General features: G+C 34.7%; 1 protein-coding gene across 2 annotated transcripts in view; it reads right to left on the bottom strand.

Moving 5' to 3' along the window:
• Dnah12 (dynein axonemal heavy chain 12) overlaps positions 1-20655 on the bottom strand; it is a 245694-nt gene that overhangs the window by 219821 nt on the left and 5218 nt on the right. For both annotated transcript variants that reach the window (XM_010612737.3, XM_010612736.3), the window contains exons 2-10: positions 17660-17842; positions 16755-16957; positions 12298-12379; positions 12108-12134; positions 5812-6001; positions 4726-4798; positions 3805-3963; positions 3403-3598; positions 24-212 (exon numbers count right to left, since the gene is read on the bottom strand). In XM_010612737.3, coding sequence (XP_010611039.1) covers positions 24-212; positions 3403-3598; positions 3805-3963; positions 4726-4798; positions 5812-6001; positions 12108-12134; positions 12298-12379; positions 16755-16924 — 1086 coding nt within the window. In that variant the 5' untranslated portion in view covers positions 16925-16957; positions 17660-17842. The remainder of the gene's footprint in view (positions 1-23; positions 213-3402; positions 3599-3804; positions 3964-4725; positions 4799-5811; positions 6002-12107; positions 12135-12297; positions 12380-16754; positions 16958-17659; positions 17843-20655) is intronic.

Raw genomic sequence — 20655 nt, 5'->3', positions numbered from 1 at the left:
AACCTCATGTGTAGGGATGATACCTGCAGAACTTCAGCTATTCGCTCTACCAAACCTAAAATAACATCTTCCAAATCTTGAAAGGTAGGGTAAAATTCCATTTTATCATCATCAAATGTCAATTCCATCTTAAATATTGGCAGTCTTTGTTGATCTTTTGGATCAAATAGTCTTACAAATCCTTCTATAGTTCTTCTTAAGACATCTTTTATCTGCATAATGTCATAAATTATTATTTTAGAAACTAAAAATTTACCCTTTAAGTAAAAATCAGTGATTCATTTTGTATAATGAAAGCATTTGATCAATCCATTCAATCTGGAAATTATCATCATTCAGTATAATATATTCTTTATAAAATAATCTAAAACAATAAATAGAATAATATGCAAACCACAATTTTTAAAATAGAATATCAACAATGTAAAATGGCAATAAAGAATTTTCCACATTCTTTAGTCTTTCTTTCCTTAGCACACAAAACATTCCAGAAGAGGAAACTACATGTGAAGAATGGGCGTAAAGCAGGCCTAACACCCAAAGATAAGCGTGTCATCGTGCGACATGCACATGGGGTATCATGTACGAGACCCAGTTCCTTTTGTCACAAAGCCAGTTGTTAAATATTCAAGAATGTCTGGGAGCCAATTCAAAACCCTTAGAAATTTGAGATCTACTGTTATTTATACCACATATTTATTACATCATAGAAATCATCAAACAATAGAACCAAGGTAATTTTTCCTCTAGGAGTCATTTCTTGTCCAATGTTAGATGAAGAAAATCCATTGGAACTTAGAAATATGTGCAACCTGTGTCTAACCATGAAAAATGAATTTTTATATATACCTAATTGTTGAAAATTTAATGCAGCAGGCAAATATGGATCTAATCTTTAAAATATTACTCTACCTGTTCCTTTACTCACAAAACAATCCTAGTTCTCTTAAGCCAGTAAAGTGGAAAGCAAACCATGTATATTAGTTACAGTGTTACACAAAGCTATTAAATAGGTATACTATCCTTTTAAATACGAAAGAACATTCATGGAATCTTTGGCGATCTTCACCAAAATTAAAGTTTTTATTCAAAACTGTTTTTGTAGAATTGTACATTTACAACAGTAAAAATTTAAGGGTTCTATAAATCAATTACACAAAAGTAATACTTTAGCATTTAAAGATAATCAATAACTTTTTTTTTTTTTTTTTTTTGGTACCAGGGATCGAATTCAGGACCTTGCACTTGCGAGGCAGGTGGCAAAACCACTGAGCTAAATCCCCAGCCCCTATCAATAACATTTAGAATAAGATTTTACAAACAACAAAATAACCAATCAACTTGGAATTTAGTAATTTCCAAAAACATATTTACTAACATGGTCCTTGTATTAACATACTCCAATAAAACTATAGAAAATTAGCTTATTGCCTTTAATCATGAGCCAAGTAATCATACATATTTCTCGACTTTCCTCTCATTTAAAAAAATTTTTGAAAAAAGTGAAAATAGAAGGAAAAAATGGAATCAAAGCTTTTGTACATAGGGAGGGGACGGGGCTTGAGGGGGAATGGGATAAAATAATATTTATTAATTTTGAAATTTAAAAAAATTCTAGCACTCAAGAGGCAAGAGGATTGCCACAAGTTTGAGGCCAACCTGAGCTACACAGTGAATTCAAGACCAGCCTAAACTATACAGCAATATCCTGTCTCAAAAAAACAAACCTCCCTCAAAAAAAATCCAAGTCTTCCAACATGAATATAAGGATTAATCACAAAGATCAACTCAAAATTCAGAAGCGAGTTTTGAGGGAAAATTTTAAAAATTTAAAAAACTATTATTGAGAATTACTCAATATTGGCCATGAGTTAAAAACTCATTTTCAATTTAAATGAGATCAGACACATTCAGGGCACTATGGCTGTAGACTTCAGTTTCAATTTAAAAGATTCTTGGGGTTTTATTTTGCGGGGAGGTGGTTTTGTTTCGGTTTGGTTTTTTACAAAACTTGGGATTTAACCCAGGGAGCCCTGAACTAATCCCCACTCTTTTTGAGAAAGGATCTCACTGGGTTGCTCAGGCTGGCCTCGACCTTGTGATCCTCCTCCTGTCTCAGTATGCCTCCACCCACCCAGGGGACTTTAATTTTTTTAATTTTTTTTTTTTTTTTGGTACCAGAGATCAAACTTGGGACCTTGTGCTTGCGAGGCAGGCAGTGGACAAACCAACTGAGCTATATCCCTAGCCCTTAATTTTTAAATATTCATCAAAATTTATTTCCTTGGCCAGCTATGGGGTGGTGCATGCCTGTAATCCAAGTACTAGGAGGCTGAGGTAGGAGGATCATCGTGATTTTGAGGCCAGCCTGAACCACATACCAAGACTTTCCTCTCAAAACTAAACAAAATTTTTGTTTGTTTGTTTGTTTGTTTTTTGGGTACTGGGGATCGAACTCGGGTCCTTACACTTGCAAGGCAGTCTTGCAAGGAACCACTGAGCTAAATCCCTGGCCCAAAATTTATTTTTTTTTTGAAGCACTAATTTCCCATCAATTGAAATAACTAGTACACTGTGAGAAATCACTCTCTCAGTCTTTCCCTTCAAAGCAATCATTTTGGCTGGGGATTTAGCTCAGTGGCATGGTGCCTGCCTCTCAAGTGCACAGTTCTGAGTTCCATCCCTGGTAACAACAACAAAAAACTCATTTTAGCTTCCTCTCTCCCTCTCCCCACCCCCTCACTCTCTCTCTCTTCCGTGTCTCCTCTCTTCTTAACCTGCCTTCTCTATTAAAGTCTCCTTTAAAAAAAAAAAATACTCATTTTAAAATTTTTACCTTTATAGCTTTCAGCATACCCATGATCACATTAAAATTTCACAATTTATTTCATACAAATAAAAACCCATTTCAGTATAGCATTTTTTTTTTTCCAGTATGAGGAAATGAACTCAGGATCTTATGCTTGCCAGGCAGGCATAGCACCATTGAGCTAAATCCCTGGCTATAGTTTTGTTTTGAGGACTGGGCCTCACACATGCTAGGTACCAGTCTACCACTGAACTATATCCACCTCACATATGGTAGGTAAGCACTCCACCACTTAGCTATCTCCCAGCCCCTTCCCATTTTAGACTGCTTCAAAAACTATTTTTCTCCTAAATTTATTTAAATAAATTTATAACAAAAATATTTTAACTTATTTCAAATTACTTAACACTATTTTTAAATATAATTTTATTTAAAATACTGAAATAGGGCAGGAGATTTAGCTCAGTGGTTCTGCTATCTGCCTTGCAAGCTCAAGGACCCAAGTTCGATCCCCGGTACCAAAAAAATTTTAAAAAGTAAAATACTGAATAATTTTAACAAAGTTATCAGTAAGATAAATAAAATATATTTACCTGATTTGACATGAGTGTGGAAACACAGTTATAAAATGCATGCAATTTTTCAGGTTTAATGCCTTCCAGTGCTTCCTTCTTGGTAAAAAGATTTATTACCTTTGGATACCATGTGTTCATTATCTTCTCTTCCGCCTTTTTAGCTCGAATTGATAGATCATTTTTCAGTGTTTCACAATCAATTGGGCCTTGAGCTCTATTTATGAGGAAAAAACATAAATAATTTGATACAAATGACATTTTGGTCTTGAAACACACTGTTAAAAAATACATTTTAAAATTCTAAAATCTAAAGAAACATTTTGAAGATTATGAATCAGTTTCAAAATTATACAATCAAAATATATGCTAGGCAAGGAGACATTCAAATTTTAAATATCAATTAATAGATACTGGATTTACCTAATTCCTGTAAAGTCCAGCAAAACTGTATCAGTAAATGTTGTATAACCAATGTCCAGTAACATTTTCATAGTTGGATGAACAATGTGCAAATTAGATAATATTTGATTTCTTGCCTGCACATAGCTACAATGCCAAGGATTGGAATAATCTAGTCCTCTGAAAAAGCAAAACACAGTATCAAACATAATTCAAATGATAACGCTATACCTTATGAAATTATGTTTTTGGCATGAAATTAGTATTAAAGTAAGCAAAATAGAGATTGAGAAGAAGAAACTGTGGGTAGCACTGGGAGCCTTAGAAGATACACCTTAAATAAAAAGCACATCCAAATCTCAGTGTCTTATTTACTCTTATTCTGCTCTGGTTCTTTACGGATAGGGAGAAAGGATGTAAAAATCTCTCTGGAATACACCAAGCTTACTCAAAGCCAAGTTGAACTGGACATTCATAAAGGTCTTTCTATGTGTATAAACAGAACTGTTCAAGCACAGTGTAGAGAAAACCTTTGGAGTTTTTTAGGTAAATTTCAAAAATACTTTTCAGCTTCACAACTGTAGACTTGAAACTGAGATCAGTTCATTTGCAAGCTGTATTAAAAACTAAATGATACAGGGCTGGGATTTAACTCAGTGGTTCTGCTGCCTGCCTCGCAACACAAGGTCCTGAGTTCAATCTCTGCTACCAAAAAAAAGAAAAACCTAAATGACACAGCTGGAAGACAATGTGAAGACACAGACAGAAGATGGCCATCTATATGCTAAGAGGAGCAGCCTATGAAGAAACCAGTACCATCAACACCTTGAGCTGGGATATCTAAACTCCAGAAATGCAGGAAAGTAAAACCCTGTTGTTCAAGCCAAAAAAAAACAAAAAACAAGACTAAATGAAATACTATTTTTAAAATAATTTACTTACACAGGGGATTCAGGTAAAGGGCCTCCAGCATCTTCAAGCCACTTAACTTGTGGTTTCACAAGAACACTCTGCACTAAAATACATGTATATATTAGTATTCCTTAAAATTTTGCAATACTTACCCATATTAAATTCTCTTACCTTTTGGGATGGAGATGTAGCTCAATGATAGAGCAATAGCCTAGCATGCACTTAGGCCCTAGGTTCAATCTCCAGTACCACACACCAAAAAAAAATCTTTTTATATTCGATGGTATTGTTTATTGTGCATTGAAATGAATACAAGAAAATACTAAGTTGAAACAAAATCAAGCGGTTAATACTATTTGGGCCATATTTTGGAGGTAAATTAAGATACAGAAAAGCTCTTAACTCTCAATTCTTTGCATCCTATCTATTCAAAGGTCAGGCATATCCATTTATGAATTTATTTCATGGTTATTATAGAGGTAGTGAGGGAAAGAAGTTGGCAAGGTGTTGGTCAAAAGATATAAAATTTCAGTCAGATGGAAGGAATAAGTTCAACAGATCTATTGTACAAACATGATGACCATAATGAAAAACAATGTATTTTATTCTTAAAAATTGCTAACAGAGTAGGTTTTAAGTGTTCTCGCCACAAAAGAATAAGTACATGAGATAATGAATAAGTTAATTAGCTTAATTTAGTAATTACACAATTGTACACATATTTCAAAACATGTTATTCATGATAGATAAAATTTTTGTACATTAAAAAAGAAAAGCATTATTCCAATAAAAATCAGATGTTAAATTCCTAACAAATCTTTCAAAATATATTAATATTTCTTAACAATAGTGCAAATAGGGTAGCTAAAGCTATAAAGACAAAATAAAAAATAAAAAACTACACATATTAGCTAATAAACACAAAAATTATAATAAGTAGCCTTAAATCACAGAGGTTTTGACTAGAATGTAGGCTTAGAATAAAAATCTTAAATAAAAGTCATATCTCAGAAACATATATAAATACATGATGTTCAGTATTCATTTTGCTTCTACTTTTAATTCACTGTTAAGGCAAAGGCAAAAGAAGCTTAGTGTGTGTTAAGTGCTACTTACCTAAACACCTCTTCATGCTTTTTTCAAAGTCACTTGACACCTCCTTTATGAGACATTCAAGCAGTTCTTCTCTTTCTTTCCCTTCTTTTAAAGGCCCAGGTATCAGCATTAACATGTGATCCAGCCATTCCTGCTGAATAGGCACTACAGGACTACTTTCTACACACTGCTTCATGTAATTATAGCTCAACTGAGGACATAAAAAAAAAAACGTTCTGAATGGTATATTTCATGGTAACTCCTGAGCTCTCCCTTCCTAAGGCAATATTTTCCCAGAATAAAAATATTCTCAAAAAGTACATGTTTTCAAAATAAAAAACATTTAACCCAAATATATCCTCTACAAAGGAAATATTTTATCCTTTTCTTTATGTGTGAGGAATTCTTGCCAAATTAATGTTCTTGGCATATTCTTCAGGGCAAAACAAAGATCCAAAACTTTTTCTGGGCAAAACAAAGATCCTTTAACATATTATTCCTACATTCAATAGGTATTAATTAATTCAACAAATATTCAAATATTATTCTGAATACTGAGTACACAGTACTAAACAAAACAGACAAACCTCATGCTTTCTTAGAGATTATATTCTAATATACAAGTAGTATTAAGTCCAGTATGGTGGTACATGCCTGTAATCCCTACATTCTGGGAGGCTGTGGCAGGAGGATCTCAAAATGAAGCTTAGCCTGGACAACTTAACAAAACCCTGCCTCAAAAAATAAAAAGGGCCAGGGATTTGGCTCAGTGGTTCTGAAGCCTGCCTCGCAAGCACAAGGGCCTGAGTTTGATCCCCAGTACCAATAATAATAATAATAAATAATAATAAATAATAAATAATAAATAATAAATAGTAAAAAGAGCTGGGAATGTAGCTCAATGAGAAGGCCCTCGGTTCACTCTCTGGTATCACTAATAAACAAACAAACAAGGAGTAATATAATTTCCCAAATTCTCCCATAAGAATGAAGAATCTAACAAAAAATACATGTGAACAACACTTGCTTTTAGTAAAGACCTCTTAACATCATGAAAATTTCAGTTTGTGCCAAAATGAACACAATTACACAAATCCAACAAAAATATCTACACATATTTTTATCGAACTAGACAAGATGATCTAAAGTTCTTGTGGATAACTGACATGCAAGAATAACCAAAAAAATTTCAGGAAAGAAAATCTACAATGGAGGATTGGCCCTAGGAGACAGTCAAACATTCTATAAGGCCTCACAATTGATACAAGTGATATAGGCACACAAAAAGATCAGTATAAAAGAATATAAAATCCAGAAATAGACAAGTACATCAGAAAATTTTGCACATAATGAACATGATATTTCAAATCACTGGGGCAAAAAATAACATTTTAATAAATAATTATAGAACAAATGTAGGGAAAAGGATAAATTAAGCCATACTTCTCAGCATACACAAGAATACAGTTCAAGTAGACCATTAATTTAACTTACAGGCTGAAACTATTACAAAAACTTGGGATAAAAAAGAATAAAGTATTCTATAACTTGAGAATAAGGAAAAACTTTCTATAATTCAAACTCCAGGTTCAAAAAAGAAAAAAGTCATAAATTCTGACTACATTAAAGTAAATATATTTATATAGAAAAATATAATTAAAAAGTCAAAAGACAATCTTGGAGGTAATATTTGCAACATAATCTCAGAAAAACTACAAAGAAAGCCTTTAAATTTTAGGGGATGAGTGACCTTGGAGGACAGTACGTTACGTTAAATAACCCAATCACAAAATAATAATAATAATAATAATTGGCTAAGAGTGTAGTTCAGTAATAGAGCATGTGCTTAGCATCAGCAAGGCTCTGTGTTCAATTTCCAGCATACACATCATATCCACACGAAGACAAATATTGTATGATTCCATCTATAGGAGGTATCTAGGCTCATTAAATTCATAGAAACAAAACAAGAGTAGTGCAAGAGGTTGAGGGGAGGAGGAAATGGGGAGTTATTATTTAAGAAGTAAAGAGTTTCAGTTTTGCAAGATGAAAATGTTATGAAGATTGGTTTGCACAACAATGTGAAAATACCTAACACTACTAAATTGTATACTTAAAAATGGTTCGGATGGTAAATTTATGGCAGTGATAGCTGAGCTAAATTAGAGACAAACAGGTAAAAGGAAACGTTGACAGAAGACTTACTAGGGCAAAAGCACCAAAGAAAAATGTTATATTTTCTTAACGAATAATAAGCAAATCCATAAAGGTGGAGTAGAAAGTGTAATACAAAGCACAGTGAGAGAAGAGTGTGACTGACAAAGAGGCAAGGATCACATTATAGAAGGTCTGTGTCCCACGTTAAGCATTAATTCTACATAGGAAGCCATTAATGGCTGTTGGTATCAAGACAAGAGATGAAGTTCTGATCTAATGCTAAAACAAGAATGGCACTGATTTGATCAATAGTCACAGCATGTAGGGACTAATTATATAGGACAAATGCGTAGTTCAGGAGGGGAAAATAATATTTGAAGCATAAGTAACTGCAAAGTGATAATAACAACTAGAATGGAAGTGTGTCATGGAGGCATTTATGTATGAAAATCCCTGAAAGTCATAACAATATGAAAGTATTTGAAATCAGAAACGGAGAGGATTCTTCAAAAAATTAAAAGAAAGAGAAGTAACTATAGGCAGACAAGGAAGGAGAACTCATAAAGATGATAGAAAAATAACAGAGATCCAGAAAAATAAGTACAAAGGAATATAAGAAAAGAAATAAATAATCAGCATAATCCAAGTCAATTGGAATTGTCATTTTAAAATTTCAACCATTCAATAGGTATACAGTAAGAATTCATCATAATTTTAATTTGTATTTCCTAATGATTAACATATGATTATTTGCAATCTATATATCCTCTGTGATAAAATTTCTGTTGATATCTTCTACTCATTTTTATATTGTTGAATTTTAAGAATTCTTTATATATTCTAGATACAGGCACTTTGTTGGATAAGTGATTTGTAAATATTTTTCTCACTACATACATAGCTTGGTTTTTATCCTCTTAACACTGAGTAATAATTTTATGTTTTGATGAAATTCAATTTATTGGTATTCTTTATGAACTGTGTTTTTCAGGTCATACTTAAGAACTCTTCGCCAGGCATGGTGGCTCATGCCTGTAATCCCAGCACTCCAGAGGCTGAGGCAGGAGGATCACTGCAAGTTCAAGGCCAGCCCATGCTACAAAGTGAGTTCGAGGCTAGCACAGGGAGATCCTGTCTAAAAAAAAACTTTCCTTAGACCTGTTTTCTTCTGAAAATATTGTAATTTTATGTTTCTCCTATATTTTCTTCTAAAAGTTTTTAAAAGTCTTACACTTTACATTTAAACCTATTTTGGGTCAACTTTTGCGTAGGATGTGAGGTTTAGGCTAAGGATTTTGTTTTTTTTTTTAATAACTATCCAATTGCTCTACCTCATTTGTTACAAAGACTATCCTTCCCTCAATGAATCATTTTTGTACCTTTTCAAAAATCAGTGTGGGATCTCATCTTATTAAAAAGCTTCTGTACTTCAAAAGAAACCATCAGCAGAGCTAAGAGACAATCTACAATGTGGGAAAAAATTTTTACCAGCTGTTCCTCAGACAAAGGACTATTATCAAGAATATATAAAGAACTCAAAACAACCAGCCCCCACAAATATAAAGATCCGATTCAAAAATGGGCAACTGAAATGAACACACATTTCTCAGACAAAGAAGTAAAAGCAGCAAGTAAGTATATGAAAAAATGTTCCACATCACTGATCATTCGAGAGATGCAGATGAAAACAACACTGAGATTCCACCTCACCCCACAAAGAATGGCTGCTATCAAGAAATCACACAATAACAAATGTTGGCGGGGTTGTGGGAGAAAGGAACCCTTCTCCATTGCTGGTGGGAGTGCAGACTGGTGCAACCACTATGGAAATCAATATGGAGATACCTCAAAGAGCTTGGACTGGAGGTTCCATTTGAGCCAGCCATCCCTCTGCTGGGTATCTTTCCAAAAGAACTAAAAGAATCATATCACAGAGAAGTATGCACACCCATGTTTATAGCGGCACAGTTTGTAATAGCTAAATCTTGGAAACAGCCCATCTGCCCATCCATTGGAAACTGGATAAAGAAGATGTGGTTTTTCTATAAAATGGAATATTAGCCATAAAGAATGAGAAAATAGATTCATTCATAGGAAAATGGATACATATTGAAGATATACTCCTGAGTGAAATAAATAAGTCACACGTGTAAATACCGAATAGTTTCTCTGGTGTGAATAATCTGCAATAATACATAAGATCCTAGTAAGATTACTGACATTTAGAAATGGGAAGAAAGGAGCTAAAGGTGTAGGGAAAGTCAGATGGGTAGGGGAAGGGTAATAATGGAAAAGAAAAAAATGTGAGATAATGAAAAGATGGAAATAAAGTGTTTGTAGATGGGGAGGGGAGGAGGGAGTGAAGGGAGGGCAGGGACAAGGGGAAAAAATGAGAACCAAGACCTGTCGTGTAGAGGTACAAGATCCCAACAATGAATGTAATTGTACTGTATCCCTAAAATGTACCAATAAACTCAATTAAAGCTGGAAAAAAATTAGTGTGGGCTATTTCTGGGTTTTTACTCTGACACACGTATACAAATACTTTAAAGTAAAAAGAATTTTAAAGTTCAGTGAAGCTCTAGAGAGAAGGATTGAAAAAAATATCATTTAGATTTGGCAAATAGTGATCACTTGTGACATCGGTGATGAAGTAGTAGAGTTCCTAAAAGCCAGACTGCCAAGAGGAGTGGGTTCAGGAGTGAAGACTGTTTTCATGCCTTACAACTTCAAGACACTAGAAAGTAAGAGCTATGGAAGAACAGTAAGAATGCTAAACATACAGACAAATACATCTTACAGTTCACCCAGCTTCACACATTTGGGTGTTTTTATACCTAACAGAGAGACATTCTTTAGAAAGTTTGGAGATTAAAAGGGAAGAAGAAAGGCACTCTAAAAAAAACAAAGCAACAAAAAACAAACAAACAAAAAAAAACCTTGACTAGCTGAGAGGAATTTCTTCCATGTATTCTCAATCCATGGGGAAATTAGCCAGGCCCGGTGGCTCACTCCTGTAATCCCAGCACTTGGGAGATTTAGACAGGAGGATCGCCATGAGTTTGAGGCCAGCCTCAGCTACATAGTGAGTTCGAGGCCAGCCTGAACTGCACAGAAAGACCCTGTCTAAAAAATTGACCCAGCCATCCCTCTGCTGGGTATCCTTCCAAGAGAACTAAAAGAATCATATCACAGAGAAGTATGCGCACCCATCTTTATAGCGGCACAGTTTGTAATAGCTAAATCTTGGAAACAACCTATTTGCCCATCCGTTGGAAACTGGATAAAGAAGTTGTGGTTTTTCTATAAAATGGAGTATTACTCAGCCATAAAGAGCGAGAGAATAGATTCATTCATAGGAAAATGGATACATATTGAAGATATACTCCTAAGTGAAATAAATAAGTCACACGTGTAAATACCAAATAGTTTCCCTGGTGTGAATATTCTGCAACAATGCATAAGATTCTAATAAGATTACTGACATTTAGAAATTTGAAGAAAGGAGCTAAAGGTGTAGGGAAGGTGTGATACGTAGGGGAAGAACAAAAAGGGAAAAGAAAAAAATGTGAGAGAATGAAAAGATGAAAATAAAGTGTTTGTAGATGGGGAGGGGAGGAGGGGGTGAAGGGAGGGCAGAGGTAAGGGGAAAAAATGAGAATCAAGACTTGCCATGTAAAGGTACATGATCCCAACAATGAATGTAACTGTACTGTATCCCTAAAATGTACCAATAAACTCAATAAAATTAAAAAAAAAATTAATCTATGGGGAAATACTTTCCTCAGTCCTCTATCACCAAAGAAAACCTTAAGGAAATTAGAAAGCTTAAAGTCCCATTTGAGAATATGCCACATAAGATGTAACCAGCTCCATGTCTCTGTATACTTTACTATTACAGAAATTTTGCATGATGTTCTCTTTCCACCAATTACATTGCGGTCTCATACTGTCATCCATACAGTCAGTGGCTTTCCTCTATCTTTTTTTTTTAATCTCTAGCACCTAGAATAGATTCTCAGTAAGTATTTGTAGTGTCGATAATTATCACTATATCAGTGTTGAGATAATCTAGGATAGGATTTAACAGGTAGCTTTAGAAAAAACTTTAATAACCTCTTCAAACATTTTCCAACAAGAAATTTTAAAATTGAACTCACTCCTTTCTTTTTAATGTCACTGGTCATCTGTCAAAAACAAACAAATAAAATATAATTAAGTCAAGAAGTAAATTTTAAATTTTTAAAAAATCAAAAATAGTCTGAATTGTTATTTAAAAAATTAATTATAATAAGACAGACTTGATTAAAAATTAAAATGGAAAAATTTTTAAAAGAGAAAACAACTTACAGTTGAAGGATAATCAGGCTCTGGTAATGGAGGTATTCTTTTATTCAGTGTTCTGTCTAAATTTATTTTGGCTCTATCGATTCTGAAATTTATAGTTAGAAAAAATATAAGTCAAACATAACACTAGCATAAATTATTAAAGCACTGTAAGTTGAACATTTTTCAACTATACTAAAAGAGATATTCAAGAACTCTTTATCTGACTGAATTTTCTACAAGAAACAATTCCTAACAGCCATTATCAATGTGACCTTATAATGCAAAAGATTAAAACTAAAACTAAAATGAACTTATTCAACTATAACTTACTGACAATCTAAAAATTAATACTGGTGCAGTGTATCATTTCTATTTAAATGCCCCCTGTTGGAGAAGCCTGCCCTTACACCCTATGTTAAGATGCACTTCTTTAACTATCTCTTTTATTTTTATTTATCTTGCTTCATAACCTTACCACCATTTGATAAAGATATTCTTCGCTTAACAATCTGTCCATTTAACAACAACAAGGTGCACTGTTCAGACTTACTACCTGCCCCTCAGACTTACGACCCACATTCAGACTTCTGATGCAGGAATGTGCACATGAGCACATAAGCATTTCAAATAAGCTTTAAGTGAAAGAGGACTTAGGGTGGAGATGTACTTTTCCAGGGATCTGAAAAAAGCAAAGATCCTGTGAAACAGGAAAGAAGGATCAAAAGGAAAGAAAAGGAGTGATGTGCCCAGAACCTACTGGATAAAGTGGAGATAAGTCTGGAGAAGTAGACTGGAAAATTTAGTTAAGAGCCTCAAGTAGCAAACTCTACTCAACAGACAATAGTAAACCACTGAGACTTTTTGTACAATGGAAACATTTCTAGAAAGATAAATCTAGCTAAGTGCAGTGGTACACACTTCTCATCCCAGTACTCTTGGAGACTAAGGCAAAATGATTGCAAGTTCAAGCCCAATCTGGGAAATCTAGTGACTTAGCAAGATCATATCTCAAAATTTAAAAAGCTATGGCTATAGATAGCTCAGTGCAAAGGCAACAGATTCAATCCCTAATACCACAAATGACAGAGACAGACAGACAGGCAAAGGGTATGTGGGGGGGAATAGGGAAGAAGACAAATCTAACAGTCTGTAAAGACTAGATACATTATAAACGATGACAAAAGAACATATGCAATGAAACAAACAAACTAGGCCTCAAGTAGATTGGAGAATGCCAAGTGTGACAGGAATAATGATAAACAACAACTGAAGGGGTGAAAGGATTAACATCAGAGAGATTAAAGGAGAGCCAAAAGGAATTGCAAAGGAAGGGTGGCGAATGGAGCCACAAAACCATAGCCTGATAAATTCCACATAAAGACAATGGTCATGTCTGTTTTTTGCTCTGCTCTATCCACACAACTTAGGTAGTATCTTTTATGGTGCAAGCTCAGTAAGTATCTGTTGAAAGAATAACCAGAATAGTAGACATGAAAAAGATCTTGCATATCTGGTTACCTAACAGGTGGATTTTCACAACAGTATCGAGCTATACCCATGGTATCCAAGGATGAGAGGTGGTAAGTGACAGTCACTAGCACTTTCTGAGGCAGTCCAACTTATTCTCAGCTAGTTCATATTCTTAGAAACAAATTTCCTATACTGAGTTGTATCCTTTTAACTTCTATTCTCTGGAGCAATATAGGTCATATTCTTCTTTCATATTGTTCTTCCAAAACTTAATACCTATCCAGTTCCTTCATCTGCTCCTATTAATAAGAATTACTGTTTATGCTGAGCTTATTATGTCATAGGCATTGGCTTTAACCCACAAAAAGAGTGAGTACTTTTCTCCATCTTACAGGCAGAAACATAAAGTAAGTAAAGTTATATAATTTGCCAAATTTAAATGCCTAACAAACTGCAGAGGAGGGATATGAACTCAGGCTTGATTGATGCCAGAACTAATTAAGAAAATCAGCTTCCTTCAAATTATATAGTTTCAAATTTCCTCTCTCTCCCCGTACCTATTCTGATATATCAATGTATCTCTTAGAGTATAATACCAGAATTCCAGATTTTTTTTTCAGCTTTAATTGAGTTTATTGGTACATTTTAGGGATACAGTACAGTTACATTCATTGTTGGGATCTTGTACCTCTACATGACAAGTCTTGATTCTCATTTTTTCCCCTTACCCCTGCTTTTTTGACAAGTGCAGAGTAAAAATTTTCTCTATATTTTAGATATTCTACTTTTACTTAAACTGAAAATTTTCTCTCCTATCTTTCGATATTCTACTTTTACCAAAACTGAATTAAGGTGGGTTTTTTTTTGTGTTTTGTGTTTTTGTTTTGTTTGGTACCAAGGAATCAAACTCAAGACCTTGTGTTTGGGAGGCAGGCGGTGGCACCACTAAGCTAAATTCACAGCCCAAAACTGAATTAAGTTTTGTTTTGGTTTGTTTTTTTGAGACAGGGTCTCACTATGTAGTTCAGACTGCTCCGGAACTCACTGTGTAGCCCAGGCTGGTCTCGAATTTGCAATGATCCTCCTGCTTCAGCCTCCTGAGTACTGGGATTACAGGTGTGTACCACCACGCCCGGCTAAAACTGAATTAAATTTTAATTCATCCCAAAACTGAATTAGACGTGGGGGGGGTTGGTTTTTGTTACTGGGAATTAAATGAAGGGTTAACTATCTCTGAGATAAATCTCCAGCTCTTTTTCCATTTTAAAATTTTGAGGCAGCGTTTCATAAAATTGCTAAATTTGAGAGACTGGGCCAAAACTTGCCATTTTCCTGCCTCAGGCTCTCAAAATGCTGGAATTACAGGTATGTGCTACCACATCCAACTTGAATTAGGTTTTTTTTTTTAATAGACTCGTTTTCCTATTGATTCTTTTTTTTTAATGGAGTTTATTGGTACATTTTAGGTATACAGTAGTTACATTCATTATTGGGATCTTGTACCTTTACAAGGACAGGTCTTGGTTCTCATTTTTTCCCCTTGTCCCTGCCCTCCCTTCACCCCCTATTGATTCTATTGATCCTATTGATTCTTAACGAGCACATAATTAAACTAAAATTTCTAAGACTTTTTGACATGAAGTAGAAAATGTGCCTGGAATCTGTTCCTTGTCCTTTTCTTTGTTAAAGCTCTCCAAGTAAGAACAATTACTTAGTTTTGAAAAGTCTAACTCCTAGAGAACTCCCTTCTAAGTCTACTGAAACACTTAGTTGAGTGTTAGGAATAAAGGTTAAAGATCTCTAATAAAACGTACTGATATTAGCTAATATACCTTATAAATTTAGATTTGAACATGAAAAAGGATTTGATAGACTAATAAAAATATAAAACTAAAGAAGTTTTATGGTTAACAGACCTTTTTTAAGTGTAAGGAAAATAAAATTGGCAAATATTTAAATTATTAAATTGATAACATGAATGTTAACATAATAGTAGGACTCAGTTGGTTGCAAAAATATTTATAAGAGACTGACCAAGAAGGAAAGAATATGCAAAAAAGGAAGCAAGGAATCTATCAGAGGAAAATTTCTCATTTTATACTTCAGTGTTGGGTCAAAATTTTGTAAGTGAGATCCATGTCTTTTTCATTTATTTATAGCCTTAGGTATTGAAATTCTCAGTTAACTGTTGGACTGAACTGAATTGACATCTTCACAGCCTTTGGTAACTAATACCTAAATTAGTTTTAATTTCCACTAAATTGGGGGGAAGTAGAGAGCAGAATATTGGACATTTTTTTTGTATAGAGAAAATTTAATTAAAATGGTTGAAAAAGAAACACTTTGTCAAAGGCAATGCTATTCGTAGAGGCCCAGTTACTTGGGTGTACATTTGGGGACCAGTGTTATCATAACATACTGAGACACAGAACAGTGTAGGGCTTAAAGTTTGTGCCCTCTAGAACCAGATCCTTTAAGGACCAGGGATTTAGCTCAGTGGTGCCGCCTCCTGCCTTGCAAGCACAAGAACCCAAGTTCGATCCCTGGTACCAAAAAAATAAAAAGAACCAGATCATTTGGATCTAAACTACAGCTATGGGACCTTTAGCAAGTTAGTTACCTTCTCTGTACCTCAGCTTATTCATCTGAAGGATAGAAATAACAATAGTACTTACCTTATAGGGTTGTCGTGAGAAGTGTAGGTAAAACAATATCTGAAAAAGTAAGTGCTATACAATATTTGCTATCACTATGATTACTTTTCAATGGTTTTTCTAATTAATTTGAAAGTATTTAGCTCATGAACAACAACCTAAAACAATATCTGAAAAAGTAAGTGCTGTACAATATTTGCTATCACTATGATTACTTTTCAATGGTTTTTCTAATTAATTTGATAGTATTTAGCTCATGAACAGCCTACATGGTTAAGACTTTTTGTAAGAATATGAATACTAATTATTTTACTTGAATTCCAAGCAAGAATGGTTCATGAATATGCTACTTACACTAACTTATTAATTTTGCTCTGCTGCTCCTTGGATCTTCTGTACTTTAGTAGCTTTCTTTGTTTTGGTGTGACAGCATATAGGTTTTCAGGAGGGTAGACAATGGGTGGTAACTTCAACTTCAAAGCCTCCTTTTCTGCTGAAATGGCAGCTTCTTTTGAATCAAACATCTTGGACTCCTAAAGATTAAAATAGTCTGTACTCTGAAAAGAAAAAAAAGTCCATTACAGCCACTACTGTAAAAGCAAGCCTTGATACAGTCATAGCTTATATATCAATACCAAAAGCAAAATTCTAGCTGGGATTTAGCTCAGTGGCTCCACCACCTGGCTTGTAAGTGCAAGGATCTGAGTTTGATCCCCAGTACCAAAAAAATAAAATAAATAAAATTCTACATCCTTTTAGATCTTCCTCCCAAGTATGATGTTAGCTAAATCATGACAATTGAGGTTAAGTGGGCAGGGATTTCTTTTGGAGTTATAACACTCATTTGCTAGAAAAATTGAAGCAAAACATTTCCTCTTCAGTGCTTGAAATTAAGGAACTGAACTGGCTCTGCAAATATCCTTCAGGCTCTAAAATCCTGGGTTAGAGTATTTCCCTAACCAACATTAAAAAACAAAAAAGAAAATCCAGTTGTTGAAAGAGAATCTCCTGCTCCCAGAAAAGCTGGCGTTTAACATCTTAACATTATTGCTAATCTTGCTACTTTCCTAGCAAGTGATATTATGATCAAGCACAAATATTTGCACAACAACCCTAAAATATCATATAAATGTTCAACAACTGATCTATATACATATCCAACGGTGCTATCAACTACAATTGTATTTCTGCTGGCACCAAATCAAGATCACCCGGTCAGGAAGAGAGATCAAAAGAAGAGCAGAGAACAAGTATAGTACCTCTAATTGTTTCTTGTCTCAAGGAAAGAGAAAGACTTCCAGCGCTTCTCCTTTGGCGAAAGGAAGGGTTTTAGTGAAGAGTAAAACCTCCAGAATCCCACTTGTTCCCTGCCCAGTAACTGGTGAGCTGTGGTCATAGTTTGAAAACAACTGTGTTGTCGTCCTGGAAACTGTCTGTGGCCACTGAAAGAAGGTCCAAACAAAGTGGGGGAGAGGGAAATAGTTGCTGAGCTACAACAGATTACGTACACTTGTCAAAACAATAATTCATTACTCGAGTAAATGGAGGGTGAGTTTTGTTTTTTTTTTAACCTAACTACCTTCCCTTGTAAGGAGTCCAGGAAATCAATCTTTAAATTGTGGAAAACTGCAAGATTAGAAATTTGGATCCACTGGGGAGGGGGGAAAACTGTGTCTTCCTCTCAGAGAAAGACAGTCTTCAAGTGTCTCCACAATTACTTATAAATATTGTGACTAATTAACGATTGTTCTTGTTTTTATATTTGCTTCTTTTCATCCAGCACTTTCAAGAAATCCTTGCTAAAATCAAACAGGCTAAGGTGTGTAAACTTCGCAACCATGCTTGGAGAGAAAAATGTGAAAGGTTGCAATGGGATGCCTCACAGTGTATACTCCATGTACACAACAGTCTACATGAATACTAGACAACTAAATAAAATCAAAGGATGAATTAACGCTCTTGGTGTATTGATGGCATATTCATTTGACAAATACGTCTGTATGCCAGTCACTATGTCAAAAATTTATTTTAATGATGGTATGGCCTACATTATTGTATCTGGCATACTGTAGGTACTTTGTAAATGCCATTTAAAGTGAGTGAACGACCAGGCATGGTGGCTCATCTCAAGACTCAGGAGACTGAGGCAGGAGAATCATTGCAACTTCCAAGCCAGCCTGAACTAGAGAGACCCTGTGTCAAAAATAAAATGAAATAAAAATGAACAAATAAAACTTTTGGATACTTGTAAAGCAAACTAGCTTTCTGCCAGCCCTGGCAGCCACCAATCTGCTTTTGGTTTCTATAGGTTTATTTCTGGAAATTTCTTATAAATTTAATCATATATTATGTAGTCTTGTGTGTCTGGCTTTCACATGATAGTGTGTTTGATGTTCATCCATGTGTCATGTGTAATAGAAGTTACTTCTTTTTATTGCTGAATTGTATTCCATTATATGTATATATTTTATTCATCCATTCACCAGTTTATTATGCATATTTATCTCTAAATCTTTGGATGAATATACATTTTTTAACTCTGTGTGAAATCTACAATAGAACTGCTGGTTTGAATGGTAAGTATTTTAACACTTTACAAGTTCCAAACCTTTCCAAAGTGGCCGATTTTACATTACTACCTGCAATGTATTAGAGTTTTGTTTTGGTACCAGGGATTGAATTCAGGTTCTTGACTTGTGAGGCAGGCGGTGGCACCACTGAGCTAAATCCCCAGCCCATGAGAGTTTGTTTCTCCACATCTTTGCCAACACCTAGTAATGTCTTTTTGATTATAGTTATTCTAGTGAGCATATAGTGGTATCTGACTGTGGTTTTAATTTTTATTTCCCTAATATTGTTGGCCATCTTTTTATTGCTTTCTGAGACAGTTAATGTAGCTTCTCCTTTTTCTCCTTCTATATCCTTCTTCTTTGTAGTGTTAGGAATTGAATTTGGGCCTGATGCTAAGCAAGTGCTTCCCACTGAGATATATTCCCAGCCCATGATATATCTTTTTTGGATGAAATATCTATTCAAAAATTTTGTCTATTTTTAGATTATCTTTTTATCATTTGGTTTTAAGTGCTGTTTATATATTCCAGATACAAGACTTTTATCAGATAATTTGCAAATATATTCTCCTGGTCTGTATTATGTCTTATCCTTTTCTTAATTGTATTTTTGTTTGTTTTGAGACAGGGTCTGGCTATGTAATTTAGCCTGGGCCTTGAACTCACTATGTAGTCCAGGCAGATAAGGTTATGAAGATTTTGTCCTAATGCTTTACATTTAAATCTACAATTCATTTAGAGTTCTTTTCATCAGCATATACAACTGTTTCAGTACCACTTGCAGAAAAGGTTGCCTCCCCCACCAAAATGCCTTGATGCCTTTGTTTATTTATTTATTTATTTTTTTGGTTCTGGGGATCAAACTTGGGTCCTTGCAATTAATTGCAAGGCAGGCAGCAGAACCGCTGAGCTAAATCCCCAGCCCCTTGATGCCTTTGTTTAAGAAAAAAAACAAAACATGAAGCCAGAAATAGTGGCACATGGCTGTAATTCCAGCTAATCAGGAGGCTGAGGCAGAAGAAATGGGAGTTCAAGGACAGTCTGGGCACCTTAGCAAGACCCTGTCTCAAAATAAATAAAATAAAAGGGCTGGGGATGTAGCTCAGTAATAGAGTGCTTGCACTGCAAGGTCCTGGGTTCAAACCCCAGAATAGAAAGAGTGGTGTGGTGAAGGGGAGTCCCTTGACTAGTCTGACATGATAGTGGATGTCTGTAGTACCAGCTACTCAGAAGGCTGAGGCTGGAGGATTACTTAAATCCACAAGTTTGAGATCAGTCAGGGCAACCCAGCAAGATTTAAAAACAATCATTATTTGACTATAACATAATGTAAAGGTTTATTTATGGGCTCTCAATTCTGTTTCATTGATCTATATGCCAATCTATAAACCATACCATAATGTCTTGACTACTACAGTATTCTAAGAAGTTTAGTTTTAAAACTGGGTAGTATTAAGGGGCCAGGGATTTAGCTCTTAGCGCTGTGCCTGCCTGGCAAGTGCAAAGTCCTGAATGCAATTCCTGGTACCAGAAAGAAAAAATAGGGAAATTGGTTAGTGTTAGTCCTCTGACTTTTTCTTTTATAAAAAAATATCTAGAATGGAAACAAAGCTTTTGCAAATACAGAGGGGTGGAGAGGTTGGAGGGCAGGGGAATGGGGAAAAAATAAGAACCAAGATACATTA

The sequence above is a fragment of the Fukomys damarensis genome, unplaced genomic scaffold (genome assembly GCF_012274545.1).
Source record: "Fukomys damarensis isolate Sample0158 unplaced genomic scaffold, DMR_v1.0_HiC HiC_scaffold_28, whole genome shotgun sequence".
NCBI lineage: Eukaryota > Metazoa > Chordata > Mammalia > Rodentia > Bathyergidae > Fukomys > Fukomys damarensis.
This window is presented reverse-complemented; position numbering and strand designations above follow the sequence as displayed.